Below are 15,439 nucleotides of genomic sequence, written 5' to 3' on the forward strand. Positions count from 1 at the left end.
CTCGAAGCGGCAAAAAGAGAGAGAAAGAGAGTCGTGAGTGCATTTACTTCTTCGTCGCGGACTCTATTCTTGGATTACTGGGGGCGAGTGACGACGAGCCGGCACTCGCCGGGGGGTGAGTTCGAAATTAATCTTGGCCGCCTAGGGAATCCCGGATCCGGGAGTTTATAAGCGCGACTGCGGCTGACAGTTATTAGGGACACTCATGGCGTCGCTTCGAAGAAGAGCGAGTATCCTGCGCTGACATCCAGCGCTCCGCGACTTCTTCCCTTCGGACGAGCGTGAACGTGACGTCGAGCCGGTGTCTCCAAACGTCGCCGAGGGAGACGATGCGTGTTCTCGCGTAGAAAATTACTATCCTCTCGGTGGCCGGTGCCAAAAGCGATTCGGCCAACGACGGCCGGAATCATCCTGATAGCTCGTAACAGCCAACGAGCGGATTGAAAACAACGTCGTTCCCGCATATCGCGGGCACCCCCGCTCCGGTCGTTATCCCGCAGGAAAATCCCCCGGCCTCCGTGAGACGATGGTACGTCGCGGATGTACGCCGATGGCGCCCTTATAATGCCACGCAGACACCGAGGCAATTTTTGCCAAATGGAATATCCTTTGCCATCCGTTGCGCTGCTTGTACACGACGCGTTCACGTGGAATTGCTTAAGAAATTAATGCCGCGGTTGATTAAATCTTCATAAACTTGATCTTTTTAGAGAAAATGTGTTTCATGTAGTAGCTGGAAAAATTCCACGAACACGTGATGGTCCTATTTTATTTTGATGATCGGTGGAGAATGAGATGGGGTGCTAATTCCGTGATACGAACGTGCCGCATTCAATTTTATGCTTATGGCCCGCCGACGTCTAAGCACACGCGACACTATCGTTCTACTTCCGAGCCGCAGAGTAATTTGTGTGCCTCTAGTTCTAAACTGTAGAACTGATTCTAGTTAGCGAGTTCGGTCTATCTCAACGTCGCAAGAATAGCTGTGACGTAAACAGGGAGCAGTTTACGCGAATGATCGAGCTGACGTCGGGACGAAATTTCCGCCGCACGGCGAAATTTCCATCGTCCGAAATCCGAGTGCGGCTCTGCGAATGCTCTCGTCATTTTTCCCCGGGACCGCTATAACCGTAACGAGAAAGAGAAATTATCGGAACCGGGCGGAAATTCATTCGGAAAAAAGCTCGCTAATATTTATAATTCTCTGCACGATAAAAATTGCCGAAAAAAAATGGGATTATTTCACTTCGTGCGGCTGTAACTCCGAAAATATTGGATTAAAAAAACAACGTCGGAATTGCATAGAAAATTCCATTTGACTATCCTTTTTCTCCCCTCTCCTGCCGCCGCCCCGCTCCCGTCTACTATATATTTTTTATTTCCCGGGCGGAAGCAATTTGTATGCAACGAACTAATATTTCGCGAGATCGTTTCAAAAAACATGTATTTCTCTGAAAAATATGTCGAAGGAAATAAACACAACAAACGATGAAAACGCTGAGAGTGTGGTCTGCAGGCTCCTCGAGAGCTCAACGGAACGAAGGTGCGACGATTCGACGCGAGGTGGAGGCACAAACCGATCCACGAGGTCGTACAAGCCGTGAAAGTGCCGATTGCACTCTCTCGGGGATGGAGAGAAAAGTTGGAGTAAAAAGGCCGGTGTTTTACAAATCAAAATCTTCTGTAATGCAACATGTCGTTTCAGCTGAATGCGGATTTCTTTTTTTTTAATTAAAATCTCGAGAGATTTTGATACTCTGCTTGGTTTGCAGTCCGCAAACGCGTGTCCGCGGGGAACAACTTTTGCGGGTGCATGCCACCTGCTAAGGTTCCGCCAATTCGCATCTACGGCGGATTAACGTCCGTGCGGGCGAAACTGCTGAAATTTCCCCGTACATTCGCTGCGCCGCACTTAATTCACCGCGCGTTTCGTGCCATCTCTCCGCATTTATGTACCCGTGCGCCGTATCAAGAGCGATCCAGCTCTGCGACCGTCCGGTATGTAAAGTGCATCGTGAAGCGCACACAGCAAAGTAATAAAACCAGCAAAACGGAATAACAATAATACAGCCAATAGTATCGGACTTTACAACCCTCAGATTATACAACTCTCGCTAATTTCGTGAAACGTTAATCTTTCAGTCTCGCAACATTTATTTCCTCCATTCGACTCGGAGATCTCGCTTTTTTCGTCCCGAGGAGGGATGGGGGTTGGCTCAATTCGCGAAGTCGTGGCCGATGCAGGGCTCGCGCGGCGAGTGATTTCGGTTCAGCCCTGCGGAATTTTGCGGACTTCTCGTTGCGGCGGCTGCACTTAAACCGAGTTTACGACAGGCGGGAACCAGCAACGTTTACCCGATGGACACACGAGCCCGGGCTTTATCGCTCGTTAAGCTCATCGCGATTAACGTCCCCGTCGACCCGGCTCCGCATCCTCCACCTCCTTCTGGACCTCCTCCTCCTCCTCATTCGACATCGCGAGAGGAAGCGGTTTTACGGGCTCTCTGCTACGACGAGAGATGCGTTTCGGCTGACCGGAAGTTCCGATACGGGGTGTGTTAACGCGATGTCGGCCGCGATAAAAGTTCCGTCTCGCACGTACGGCGTTTCACGTTTCAACGATCGTTCTCGCGGACACGCTATTAACGTGTCTATCTGGAGACGCGTGTGGATGATGCATGGATGATGCGAGATGAGCGGAAATGCACAAGAGCATGCGGCAATTAAAAAAATTTCTTGAAAATGCGTTCCTCCGCGCGGCGAGAGTTCCTCGTCTCGGGAACGCGAAATTGATTCCGCGAGTGTTTCGATTATGTATACAAGCTACTTCAATATTTGCGACGCGAAATCAAGGAGAGAATCTCTTAAGAGAGAATCAAGTCTCAGAGAGAGGGAGGGAGAGAGAAAACAAGAATAGTTCTGTTCTAACAAGGAAAGGTTTTTAGGTGTTACACTCGGGTTTCAAAAATGTTTTGCATGCAGGTAGGGAGGTCCCCAAATAGAAGAAAAATTATAAAAGTAGCGGCCCAAATGCATTTTGCGCGCTATGTGCGCAATTTTCGATGTTAGGTTAATTACCCAAAAATGCTATTTCCAATCGAATTCTTTACATTTTTTATTTCACCTAATGCACAACGCTTTAAAAAGAAATCAATACCAAAATTAAAACTGAAAGAATTAAAAACCTCCCTTGACCAGATCTTTTATGTCCTCGTTATGGATTCTGATCAAATCTATTTAAAGTCGTATACAATAAATCACGCAGAAAGAGCAAACTACGATTTGCGCAATGTACAATTATTCGAAATTGTGTGCATTGGCAGTTGCAGTAAAAAATTAAAAAAGTTACGATGCATACCATTTTTGAGCAATGGGCCTTTTATACGCACTGTGCTCGCGCGGCACGAGATTACATTAGACGCTCGTATTTTCTAAACACACACAAGTACACACACGCACACAGAAGCACATACGCGCGCACACACACACACAAAATTATTCAAAGCAATATAAATGTGCATTAGGTGAAATAAAAAATGTAAAGAATTCGATTGGAAATAGCATTTTTGAGTAATTAACCTAACATCGAAAATTGCGCACGTAGCGCGCAAATATGCATTTGGGCCGCTGCTTTTATTTTTTTTCTTCTATTTGGGGACCTCCCTACCTGCATGCAAAGAATTTTTGAAATCCGAGTGTAACACCTAAAAACCTTCCCTTGTAAGAAGAAGAGAAAAATGATCTCTTATTCAACGAGAGCCGGCCGATCTTTGAAAGTAAAATACCGTTTTCTTCGTGGCTTTTTCCATACGTTGCATCCTTCGCGAGGATTATATGCGATCGCGGAGAGTCTAAGGCGAAAGACCCGTACGAGCCCTTGTTACTTATGTATCCACGAGAGCACAGGTCGCAACGATACATCAGCAGCCACGGAGATTGCCGTCCCCCTTAGCATCCCTTAGCGCACGTTCGCCAGCCTGGTGCAAGCTTGCCGAAATCGTTTCCATTAAGGGGTGGGGCCGCGGCTTAATAAAGCACCGGTGAGAAACCCGAGACACGTGCGTGCGAAAGCTCTCCCCGCGGACTCGCGCGGGTAAAAGTAAAAGAGGCGGGCGGCGGCGGAAGAAACTTGCGAGGGTGGCTCGCCGACGCCGCCTCGAGGGTGACGGAGAGTTTTCGGTATCCCGTTACCTTCCCTTTCGGCGTGCCCTCGCAGCTAGGCAGCTCGAATTAAACGATCCCCGGGAGGAGTTCGTAACTTGTAACCAACGCGGGGGGTTGCGAAGGCAACTCGATCGAGATCTCGGCGAGCTGAGAGGGTGGATCCGCTCGCGAGGCTCGCCGGCTGTTATTAGCAACAGCGGTGACAGCGCCGTCATATGCGCTTAATGACGACTTCGGGGGTGAGTCTTGGGGAACATAGGGGGACAATGTGGATTAATGGATGTTAATTAAAATTTTAATGAGTGTTGGTATTTCCCGTTCAGTTCCTCGTTTTTTTTTCTTCTTGTATGTTGCGCGAATTAAACGGTCCGAGGATATATTATATATCTAGAGGGGATGGAGATCCCTTTTTGTTGGACAGTAACAGCGAAGGGTGCCGACTTTGTTTCTACACTTTCGCGGGACCTGCGAGCGAAACATGCCGCCCTCATCCGCCCTTCGAGCTCTCTATCGGATAATTGCGAGGTTCGTGACGGGAGTATCGAAGTTAGGGGATGAGCCGAACAAGATTGCCGAAATATCTTGACCTCGATTGTCCCCGTGCAAAATTCCTCGGGTTATAGAGAGAAAGCGACACGTGCGCCACGTGCTTCATTATTTTTTAATTTCGCTCAGAATATTTCAAATGTGAGGCTGCTGACCCTTTCTAATTAATTAATTAATTCTTTTTGTATAAAAATAATTAAAAGCGATTGATCGCCAAAATCTATGTGACTATTTTAACGCAGATGATTTATTCAAATTATAAAATACATTCTTCCTTTTGTGTTCTCTTGAAAAATTTATCTCTATCAGAGCCAACCTTTCGTTTGTTCGCCCTATGAATAACAACTCTCGATTTCGTGCCGCGTCGTCCAGATGCCCGGACTGGATCGAATATGAATCGGCGGTGCCTCCGACAACGACCTATCGAAATTTGAATCTGAATGGCCGGCCATTCGGGGCGCTCGACGCTCCTCGTGAGAGGTACAAAACTCGGCAACACGTTTCCAGGGGCGATGTAAATAATTGCGGACATTAAACCTTTATCCGCGACATTTTTCACGAAACGAATTTTTTTTCCACGAGGCGACCTTTGTGTTAAATTTTAATTCTTCGAAAAAAAGAGAATAGTCGCGGCGGAAGAAATAAATATCTGACGGTAGGGGAGGACAGAGAGCGGGTTAATAATCGTTTTCGGCGGAGTGCACGAGCCGGGCGTTATTGTGGAAAACAAAATGGACCCGGCCAATAACGACCGAAACAATTTCCACATAAAAATATAATAGGCAATTCCGACGTTCCGCCATTTCGATTTCCGAGTTCGGATTTATGCGGCGCGGTTCAATATTCCTGTAATTCCGCAGCTGGATTTCGACGCGCGGCTGTAACGGTGAGTTGTAACACGCGCGCGATCTTTTTGTAATCTTGAATATCTCAGTTCTCTCTCTGAAAGAGAATGACGACGTTTTCATCCATCTTGCCTAGTCGATTATGTCAGGAAAAGAAGATCGACATGTTTCCAAATAATATTCAGGAAAAAGATTACGAAGAAACTATATTGCAATCCGATAAATGAAGCAGGTAATTATTATTAATAATTTATCTCTTCAAGCTCGTATTTTCAATATTTAAAAAAAGTCGCCAGTGCTTGATAAAAATAATAAGTGGTCAAACATTGGCCACACATATAATCAGCCGACTCAGTCTCGGCATTTTTTGTCGTTTCTGGCCAAACGAAAAAATAAAGAAAGAGAATCGCTGAGATGGCATGAATCTCTCTCTCTCTCTCGCGGCTCGATGATGTTACGTGGGAAGAGGCAGAGGAAAGGGGGACCACTTGCGGAAAATTCCCCCGGGAAAAGACCGCCGGGTGCAGACGTTATTTCTAGATCGCGAAAACTTTTAATAGCTTTCTGATAGCTTATTGGCCGAGCTTGTAAATAATTTCATATCTTATATCTCCCGCCTTCTATCCACCCCGACGATAGTTCACGCTACCGTTAACCTTTCGACGGGCACGAAGGGTCGAGATTTGTGCGAGGCGGCTCGCGAGACACGTTGATCGGTATCGCAAATATTGTATTCCGTACTTGCTCGCTTGCTTGTGCAAGTTAAAAATTTACCTCGGAAATAATAGTATCATTTATATTTAAATATCGACGATTTCTTTCCACCCTTAAGACATAACAATTGTTAAATCATTATTAACGAATTATTATCGTTAACGAGTTTAATTTAGATTTCAAGATTCGGAGAAAAAATTATATAACATTTTTCTCATTTTCGATTGAATGTGTAATACAGATAATTGCAATGTCATTTCTTCATGATTGCAAATTAACTAATATTGTATACCAGGTAGTCATCGTAACCGGAATCTCGCGATAACGTTGGCAGGAATTTCTGCAAAAAAATTTCGGCTCGCGACACTCGACTCGTATCTTGTAAAATATCTCGCACGCAAGCGTTCCGTTGTGTCGCGCGACTTTGACACACATTTTGCGAGCATATTTTGCGACGATTTAAGCGCGGTTCATCGGCGTAGGCGCGCGAGACGGGCGATAATAAAGTCAGCCGTGGTCGCGAACAGCGTCGTGAAAAGGCGCGCGCGTAAATTCGTCGCGTTTAACGGTCCGTAAATCTGCGGAGGCATCGAGAAACGGCGCGGCACCTACGCGCTATAATTTCCGCGCGTAACGCACCCGCGCGGGGGAAGTCCTCGCCCGTAAATAATGCGCCCGCGAGCGAGCGCATAAAAGCGCTCACGTCGCGACATCGGCGCCGGGCGCGTTTTAATCCCGACGCCAGTGAACGCCAAAAGAACCCCTCCCCTCCCCCGTTATAACGCGGACATTTATTGATATTTACGCCCGTTTTCGGCGAGGCGCTCCTCCGCCGCTCCTCGTCGCGAATCCGGCAGGATTAAATCCGCCATACGATTCATAGAAATCTTAATCGAGAAGCCAAGACACCAAAAAGAGTAGATACTCCAACGAAACGTCTTCTCGGCCTTTTCGATTTTTCCCTTTGATATTTGGTCGCCAATTTTCAGCCGCGTGCAGTCGTACAAATTGCTTCGCGTGTATGCGAGAGAGAGAGAGAGGGAGAGCGATTTGTCTTTCCAATTCAGCGAAACGATTACTCTTGCCTGAACGATTACTCCTTGTTCTACTTTCGCGAGGTAATCCGCGCAAATCGATGTCGCGTACCAACCACCCGACTAGAAATTTATCCAGTGGTCCTGATCAGGTTGACCTTATTTTATTATCAGGTCCTGATAAGGCAAATTCACCAGGACCTGATCAGTCATGTAACGCAGCACAATAGTTAGGTCCTTATCTGGATATCCTCATCAGGTTTATATCGGGTTGAATTATTAAATCCTTACTACCCAGACAGCACCAAGTCGTCTAAAGGATTACTAAAACTTGATACTTTCGGTGAGTGTAAGAGTCCTTAGAACATATACTACTAGTATATGTTCTAAGTAAGAGTCCAAAAGAAGAGAAGAAAAGAGTATCGGATCGGTTTTCCAGATGGTTATTTGTAAGGTGCTAACCAAATGTTTCTAGCGAGAACGTCACGCCTGACCTGGCCATCTATCGGTCGCTTGGTGAATCAGAGGCGGGAAACACACACTTGTGTTGATTTTTGTCTCTTATTGTTCCATAATCGAGTACATTGAAATGTATATGATATAAAAATAATCAATACTCGCAAATTAAGTAGAAATTACTATTCTTTCTACATTAAGTATATAACGTACATTATAATATGATAAACTACGTATGGTCCGATGTAGGACCGGATGTGGGAAACCTTTAGCTCTAAATTTTAAAAAATATCAGGATGAAGGAATAAGATCCTTAGTAGGTACTAATAATGTAACCCTCAACAAAATTTGTACTTTGAAATATCAGGCATAACGTAAGAAGGTCCTAATATGTTCCTTATTATTTTAACCCTAAAAAGGTCATACATATTTGAACCTGATGAGGATATTCTTAGGTATACCTTATTCAGGATTACCTTACGCCAACCACGTCAGGTCCTCATAACATATTAGGTAAACCTGACAACATTTCTAGTCGGGCACGAGCATAACGCGGATCGCCATCGCATCGCGCATACTGGACGAAAGAGTGAAGGACAGGATCTAAGTCAAACCCATCCGTTAGTCCTTATCCGTCCCTGTCGCTCGTCCCTCCTCCCCCCCCCCCTACCCGCGCGATATTAATCGGCCGCTCCGCACCGCTCGGCGCGTATCCCGTTTCCAGCCGCGCGAACAAATATCGCGCAGTCGTTTGCGCCGGTGTGGTCCAGCGGCTTGAAACCGAGCCTGACCGGCCTCGAGATGGGTGAAGCGAGCCGCGAGGAAGAAGAGGAACACGCGCGTAGCACACTACGAGCGCCGCGGGGAGGCTGCGGGGGGGGGGAGGGGGAAGGAACTTTTGCAGGGCGGAGGGAAGATTAACATAGAGATGAGGTCGCCCCGAGTCTTTTCCGCGAGAGTTATGTTCTCTCATGATCCTCGACGTCCCTTCTCGCTCCCTCCCGCCACTCGCTCTTCCACCCGCGACCACCCCGTATACAATCGTATACGCTCGCGCGCGCCTGTGTGTGTGTGTGTGTGTGTGTGTCTATACACGTGTACGGAGATTGTATCGATTCCAAGCGGACACCGGAAATGCGAATTATGAGCGACGGCGGATTTTCAGGCATTTCCGACAATCGAGAATCGGCGAGAGAGGCATTCAGCGGGTCTCCGCAGATTAATGTCGACATCCTCACTTTTGCGGAATCTCGTAGTTCGCGATTTCGCCAGTGAGGCACTTCATTTATTCGAGAATTAAGAGAAAAACGACGGTGGGATTCGCGAGGAAGCAGATTCGGAACGGTCAAAGGAACGAGTTCTCGATGGGACATGTGGTGGTGCACACGTATATGTGTGTTTACGAGATGTTACCTGCGGGATGCAGCGCGCAGAGATGAAACACCCGCACGTATATGTGTGTTTGTGCGTGTATGTACAAGGTAGCTACATTACGTTGCATAAACCGTTAGCTCATGAAACGCCGTCATATTCCCCTCATCGCGGCCACGTTACGGAGTTATGTTTAGGTAAAACGGACTCGAAGGGTTGATACAATCTTCATAAGTGCGGGACGTCCGAAAGAGAACGCGCAAGCCGGATGCCAGCGGATAAACGAACGGGAAATGCATAAAATTCACGAACAGATGCGGAGAAATAAAGTTGTCTAGTCGTGATACGCGACGCGAGTCAATGGGAGTCCCCCTCCATCCCCGTTATCGTTTTATCGAAGAGCATTATAACGAGCGCGAGAACGCGCTTGGAGATGTAACAATTAAATCAATTACCGACAGAAATTATAATTCTGTTATGAAATTGCGCGGTATTTTTAATTGCGCGGATGAAAATTTAATATGAGACAGGGAACGTCACGCGTGCGTAACTTAACGTTTTGCAAACTGCATCCTCTATATGATGAATAATACATTAATTGTTTAAATAATTAATTATTAATTATCTCGTGCGGGCGCACGGAGGGACAGCAATGCGCTGCTGTCAGCCGGGATAAAATTCTGCAAAATAACTCGCGAAAGAGATGCGAGCGTAACGATAACTCTAATAATAATAATTCGCGATTCAAAGGTCCGCGTTATCAAATCGTCAAATTAACTGCCTCTGTCGGATTTATGATTCCATAATGTTAATGTATAAACGATGCAGCTCGCGCAGCGGGACAAACTTGCCTCCTCGATGGAATTTTGCCTTTAACGCGCACTGAAACTGCCGATTTACACGACGAATTAATTGCCATTAATCCTTTTAATTGGAAAAATTTTAAACAGAAAATCGCTGTGAGACGAAAATTTTTATAACGTGCCTCTCTCTCTCTCTCTTTCTCTTTTTCTCTTTCTCTCTCTTCCCCTCGCATTGCGTTAAACGAATCCCTCGAGATCCGACGGAGAGCCACGCAGCTCGATCTGTAAATTTTACACCCTCACGCGACCCTCATTATCGTCGGCGTTTCCGCATTTGTTCGACACGGGGCTCCTTATCCCACCGTGAATTCCGCAAGAGGATGGTATGCGGCGTGCTCATCGGGTCTTTGTGAAACGTCGCCCCTGTCCACCCTCGTTTATCCCCATCCCCGAAGTTGCCCCGGAATAGTACACGCGTGATTGTATCATTGCTGATTGCATTACCGTTCCGCCGGCTGTTTGCAAACTGCAGTAATAACCCGTACCGTGGTGCATTAGCTATACAGCAACGAGAAATCCCCCCCTCTCTCTCTATCTATCTCTATCTCTATCGCTCTCACTCTCACTCCCTTTCCATCCTCGCCTCGGCGCGGTCCCTCTTCCGCATTAGCGCGGCTCGTATCACTTAACCAGGAGATACGAGTCGAGCGAGCGGGGCTAATGCTGAAATAATGTGACAACTGGTCGCCTGCCTCGTTTCGCGCTACCGCATACGGAAAACGGTGGTAACGCACGGAGACGCGTTACGCCGCGGAAAATCAAGCCACTCCTTCTTTTTAAGAAAGAGAAATGGGGATCGCGTTCTCCGTCTGTTCGATGTGCAAGACATGCTGCTCACATGTAAGCGGAATGCCCGCGATAATTATTATTTGTTGCATATTGTATTTCCTGAAATAGTCGTTTTGCACGTACCACTTGCGGAGATTCCTCCTTCTCCGGCTTTAAAGCTCGATAAAGTAAAAGCACGAACCGCACGAAGGGCAGTCGCGAGTTCCGTTTCTCTCGCAGTTGGGATTCCCGATATCGATACGCAAACATGAGAAACATTCTCGCTCATCGAGAGAAAGAGAGAAAAGAGTAAGTCACGAGTTTCCCACATTTTGCTCTGAAAACGCTTCAGCCGCGAAAGCGGTGAGCGGAGAAAAATGAGTGAGCGAGCTTCTTCGGAGCGGAATTATTCGCGCGTCGTTTCGGCGATTCCCGAGGAATCCTCGTTCTCGCCCCGTGCACCCCCGGATTTCTTTACCGTGCATCCGCTAATGACTGTATTTGCCCAATTACCGGCGGCGGAGGGTTCACTCGTTATTTCGGCGGACGAGCGAGATTAACGCCGCTTCTCGGTTCGGTTTCCGCGAGCTTCTCGCACGTCTCAGCTTCGCCCTTTCTCTCTCGCGCGCGCGATGTCCCAGTAAAATCGACAGGGGCTCCAATAAAAGTTTGTTTCGTGTGTCTTCGACGACACAGGCCGAGTTAACGTCCAATTAAAGGAGTTCCTCATTAGTGCAGCGAGCGAGCACGACGACGATGACGACGAAGGCGGCGGTTATCCTCTCTCTTGAGATATTCGTTGGCATCTATTGACTCTCTCACAATTCGTATCTGGAGTTGGTAGTCAAAATTCTCCCCGAGATATCCCCGCATTGCGTCTTTCAACGAATTTGCGAACGAATTGAAGAGTGCAAGAATTAATAAAAAAGATGATAGATATTCTAATATTTTTCAAATTCGCGTTTATGCGTTTGTATATAAGGATGTACAGGGTGACAATTATTGTTTAGACAAACAAACAGTTTTATTTAAAGGGAACGATAAGAGATAGAAAGATACAACTTCTCAATTGTTTACTTGAAATAAAAGGCAATCAATTGATGAGGTTTTCGAAGTGACTGCCTTCGGAGGCGATGACATGACGAAGACGCATGATAAAGTTATCGATGACCTTCGGCAAAATATCACTATGGAGGCTATCAAAAGCGTTAACAATGGCTGTTTTGAGGTCATCAGTTGTTTTTGGGGCCTCGTAATAGACCTTATCTTTAATGTAGCCCCAAAGAAAAAAATCAAGCGGACTCAAGTCCGGGGAGTATGGAGGCCAGTGCATGCTGTCGGGATAGTGATTTGGGTAGCCTAAGGCTATGACATTTGTTTTGAATGTCGAAAAGAGCGTATCAAAAACAACCCGCGTTCTGTGAGTGGGTGCTCCATCCTGTTGGAACCAATAATCCCAACCATACCTAATTCTTGAATCTTCGGGACAAATTCCTCTTGAAGAAGAGCTTTGTATCGAGCTGTAGTCACAGTTCCTTTAATAAAAAATGGACCGAGAATCATTTGACCACATAAGGCAGCCCAAACTGTGACTTTTTGAGGGTGAAGAGATTTTGTTATTGAGAATTGTGGTTTCTCTGAGCCCCAAAAACGGTAATTCTGGCGATTGACATAGCCATCCAGCCAGAAATGGGCCTCGTCACTGAACCAAATAAAGTTGGGATCGATCTGGCCATTATCATATTGGTCAATGAATGTGTTGGCGAAGTCCAGTCTTTGAGTTATTGAAGCTTCGTTGAGGTGCTGCATTGTCTGGATTTTGTATGGAAACAAAGACAAGTCCTTTTTCATGATTTTTCTTGCAGTCTCTCTGCTCACTTCGAGCTGGCTGGCTAATTGACGGCAGGATGTTGATGGACTCTCGTCGATTATGGCTCGGGCTCTCTCGATAGTTTCTTCTGTCCTTGCAGTAACTTTTGGCCCAACATTTCCCTTATAGGCATCAAGGACAGAACCAGTTTCTTCAAATTTGTGTATTAAATTGATGATTGTACTCCGAGATGGTTTTGGCCGGTTCTTCAATGCTATGGACCACTTGCGAAGCAATTCTGTGATGTTTTCACCTACTTTATAATAAGTTTTCACGAGAAAAATGCGGTCTTCAATCGAATATTGCTGTTTGCACGCCATAGTGTAAATAAAGCCAAACTCTGTCTATTGTTTACCTTTTGTATGACTATCTCACTGGCAGACTAGCAGCGCACCCACACAACTTCTGCTCGCGAAATTCAACTTTTTCTCTGCCTAAACAATACTTGTCACCCTGTATATAAAGATAATAACAGTTTGGCACGTCAAGCGCTACTTGAGAAAAATAATAGTCTTTACTCCGGAATCTGATTGCAGATCTCACAGTTTTCAAGTTACAATCGTTGTTCAAGTTACAGTTATCGTACGCATCAATGTGCACGGTAAATCTCGTAGACGGTTAGATTGCATCGGGGGGGTAGCGAATAATAATTTACGCAAAGTTGCATCAGCTCGGCTCCAGGATCCGTTTAATTTATTTACAGCTGAATTCTTAGCGAATTACAACGGGCGATCCTCTTTTTCGCCGTGCCGACGGAGAATCCGACAGATTAAAAAGTTCAAGGGAGGGAACAATCCTCACTCTCTCCGATAGAAACATGATTAAGTCCAGATACAATTCGCCTCGCCCGGCAGACTTATTGCTGCGAGGGTGAGAACAGTTGGGTAGATCCTCCGAATTTCCGGCCGCGAGAGAGCAAATGCATCACGCTCGAATTCGCTCGAATCTTTTTCCTGAGAATCTTGCAAAGGTTCCATGCTTAATTTTAAAAAATGAAGACAACTCTACTGCTTGATAGATTTATCTTGATGAAAGCGTGACAGACAGATGGTCAGGCTATCGAGCCTGACGCTCGATAACGTTACACGTCGCGCCGCTAAATCGCTCGATGATTTGCTAAAGAGGAAATTATGCAGTTCGCGTTTGACGTTCATCGCGAGTACTCGACGACCGTCGAGAGTGCCGAGAGAACTCGATAAATCGGCCCTTGAGACCGTCTCTCTTCGAAGCCAAACCGTCGTCCACTTATCTCCCCGGAAGAATGCGCATTGCTGGGAAGGGATGCCCGACGGATTTTGCCCTCTCCCTCCACCGGAACTTGCTTTTTTGAGACGATAACGCAGCCGAAATTTAACCAGGGCAAAACTGGATTAACGCAGCAACTTACTTTCTCTCTCTCTCTCTCTTTCCCTTTGCCACCCTCTCCCTTTTCCCCGCGACGTTTTCAGCGGCGTTCGAGGTTAGTTCCGAGGCTAATCTGATTACTTAACGTCGGAACTTAACAAGAGCGCCGACGAAGTTTCCTGGATGTTGCCCGCGCCCATCCTGCGCCTTTCCGCCCCGCCAGAACTCCCTCCCCTTTCTCCGGCCCCCCGCGGGATTAAAATGACTTAATTTAAACTTCGTAACGCCGACACGGACGCCGCGCAAAACGACAATCCAGCGATTTTATCCCTGGCAAAGCCACCCCCGCGCCACCATCCGCATTTAACGCAGGCTAATTCGACCCCCTATATAAAGCAGCATAAAGAGGAGATCCGCTCCACCTTCTCGCCGCTTCTTCTTGCCGCTGCTTCTCCAAGTGATTACGAGAGCCTCGCTGCCTGGAGAACGCCGCTTGCCTTCTCCGGTTTCGTCTCGGATACAGAAATCCTCTCGGGAAACATCGCGACCGCCTCTACCTCATGATTTTGAGGCAACGCTTAAATCGTTCATCCGCGGATTATTACCTTGCGTATTCTTTAATAACAATGCTATCAGAATGACACCCGTCCGCATTCTCATCCGTGTTAACTTTCGACATCCCACGCTTTCGTTTCTTGTTTCTCTCACTTTTATTGCCTTGGCAATCATCACGATAAAAATTACACAGAAAATTACGATGGACGTCACTTATTTCTGTCTGAGTGTAATCATTGTTACATATCAAGAGAAACAAAGAGAGAGAGAGAGAGAGAGAGAGAGAAAGAAACTGAAAGAGAGAGGCGGACGTATCGCGGAAAAACCGGAAGCAGCCGAAATGGAGCGCGGTGTCACGCGGTGATCATAATTCCCCGTTCCCGCTTGACTCTTGCTTGTGCAGGAGAAGAGCGCGGGGAGAAATATGCCCGGCCTGCCAAGCCGGAGAGCTCGCGTTGGAGGAAATGATAAATACCGTGGTGCACGTGTGTATGCGTGTGTATGCGCACCCACGCGTGCATGTATACGTGACCGGGTCAGTTGGGGATTTTTCGGGGATGGCAAAAGGGGGTGTCGCATCCGCGGGGCGACATCAGGCTTTATCGTGACAAATGGCCGCGGGACGAAAATTTGCCTAATTAAAACGTAGCGCGCGGTCAACACAGCCGCGTGCATGGTGGCATACGGGAAAAGGGATTAATCCCCCCGCGCGTCACCGTACGGCGGAATTTAACCCTTACCCGCGCAACACCCGGATCAACGTATTTTTATTTTAACAGGGACCAATGACGGAGAGGGAGAGAGGGAGGAAAAAAAGAGAAAGAGAATGAAACGGAGATTACCAGATTCAATTTACTCGTTTGTTCATTGACTTTAACCGCTACACCTCGCCCTTCCTTTCCTGCGAAA

At 46.8% G+C, this 15,439-nt stretch overlaps 2 protein-coding genes across 2 annotated transcripts in view; one reads left to right on the forward strand and one right to left on the reverse strand.

Moving 5' to 3' along the window:
- LOC105278796 overlaps positions 1-15,439 on the forward strand; it is a 398,031-nt gene that overhangs the window by 289,061 nt on the left and 93,531 nt on the right. The window lies entirely within an intron of this gene.
- Positions 11,855-12,951, reverse strand: LOC105287007. The gene is made up of 2 exons (XM_026974313.1): positions 12,228-12,951; positions 11,855-12,126 (listed from the first exon to the last, which is right to left on the reverse strand). Exons 1-2 carry the CDS (start codon positions 12,949-12,951, stop codon positions 11,855-11,857), a joined length of 996 nt encoding a protein of 331 aa, XP_026830114.1.

This window comes from Ooceraea biroi, chromosome 12 (genome assembly GCF_003672135.1).
Source record: "Ooceraea biroi isolate clonal line C1 chromosome 12, Obir_v5.4, whole genome shotgun sequence".
NCBI classification, from domain to species: domain Eukaryota; kingdom Metazoa; phylum Arthropoda; class Insecta; order Hymenoptera; family Formicidae; genus Ooceraea; species Ooceraea biroi.

What these genes read in the sequence shown, in the direction of transcription:
- LOC105287007 (XM_026974313.1), bottom strand. Translation starts at nt 12,951, where the DNA reads ATGGCGTGCAAACAGCAATATTCGATTGAAGACCGCATTTTTCTCGTG. An exon ending in CCCGAAGATTCAAGAATTAG is followed by an intron (nt 12,127 to 12,227) that starts GTATGGTTGGGA and finishes CAAATGTCATAG; the next exon opens with CCTTAGGCTACCCAAATCAC.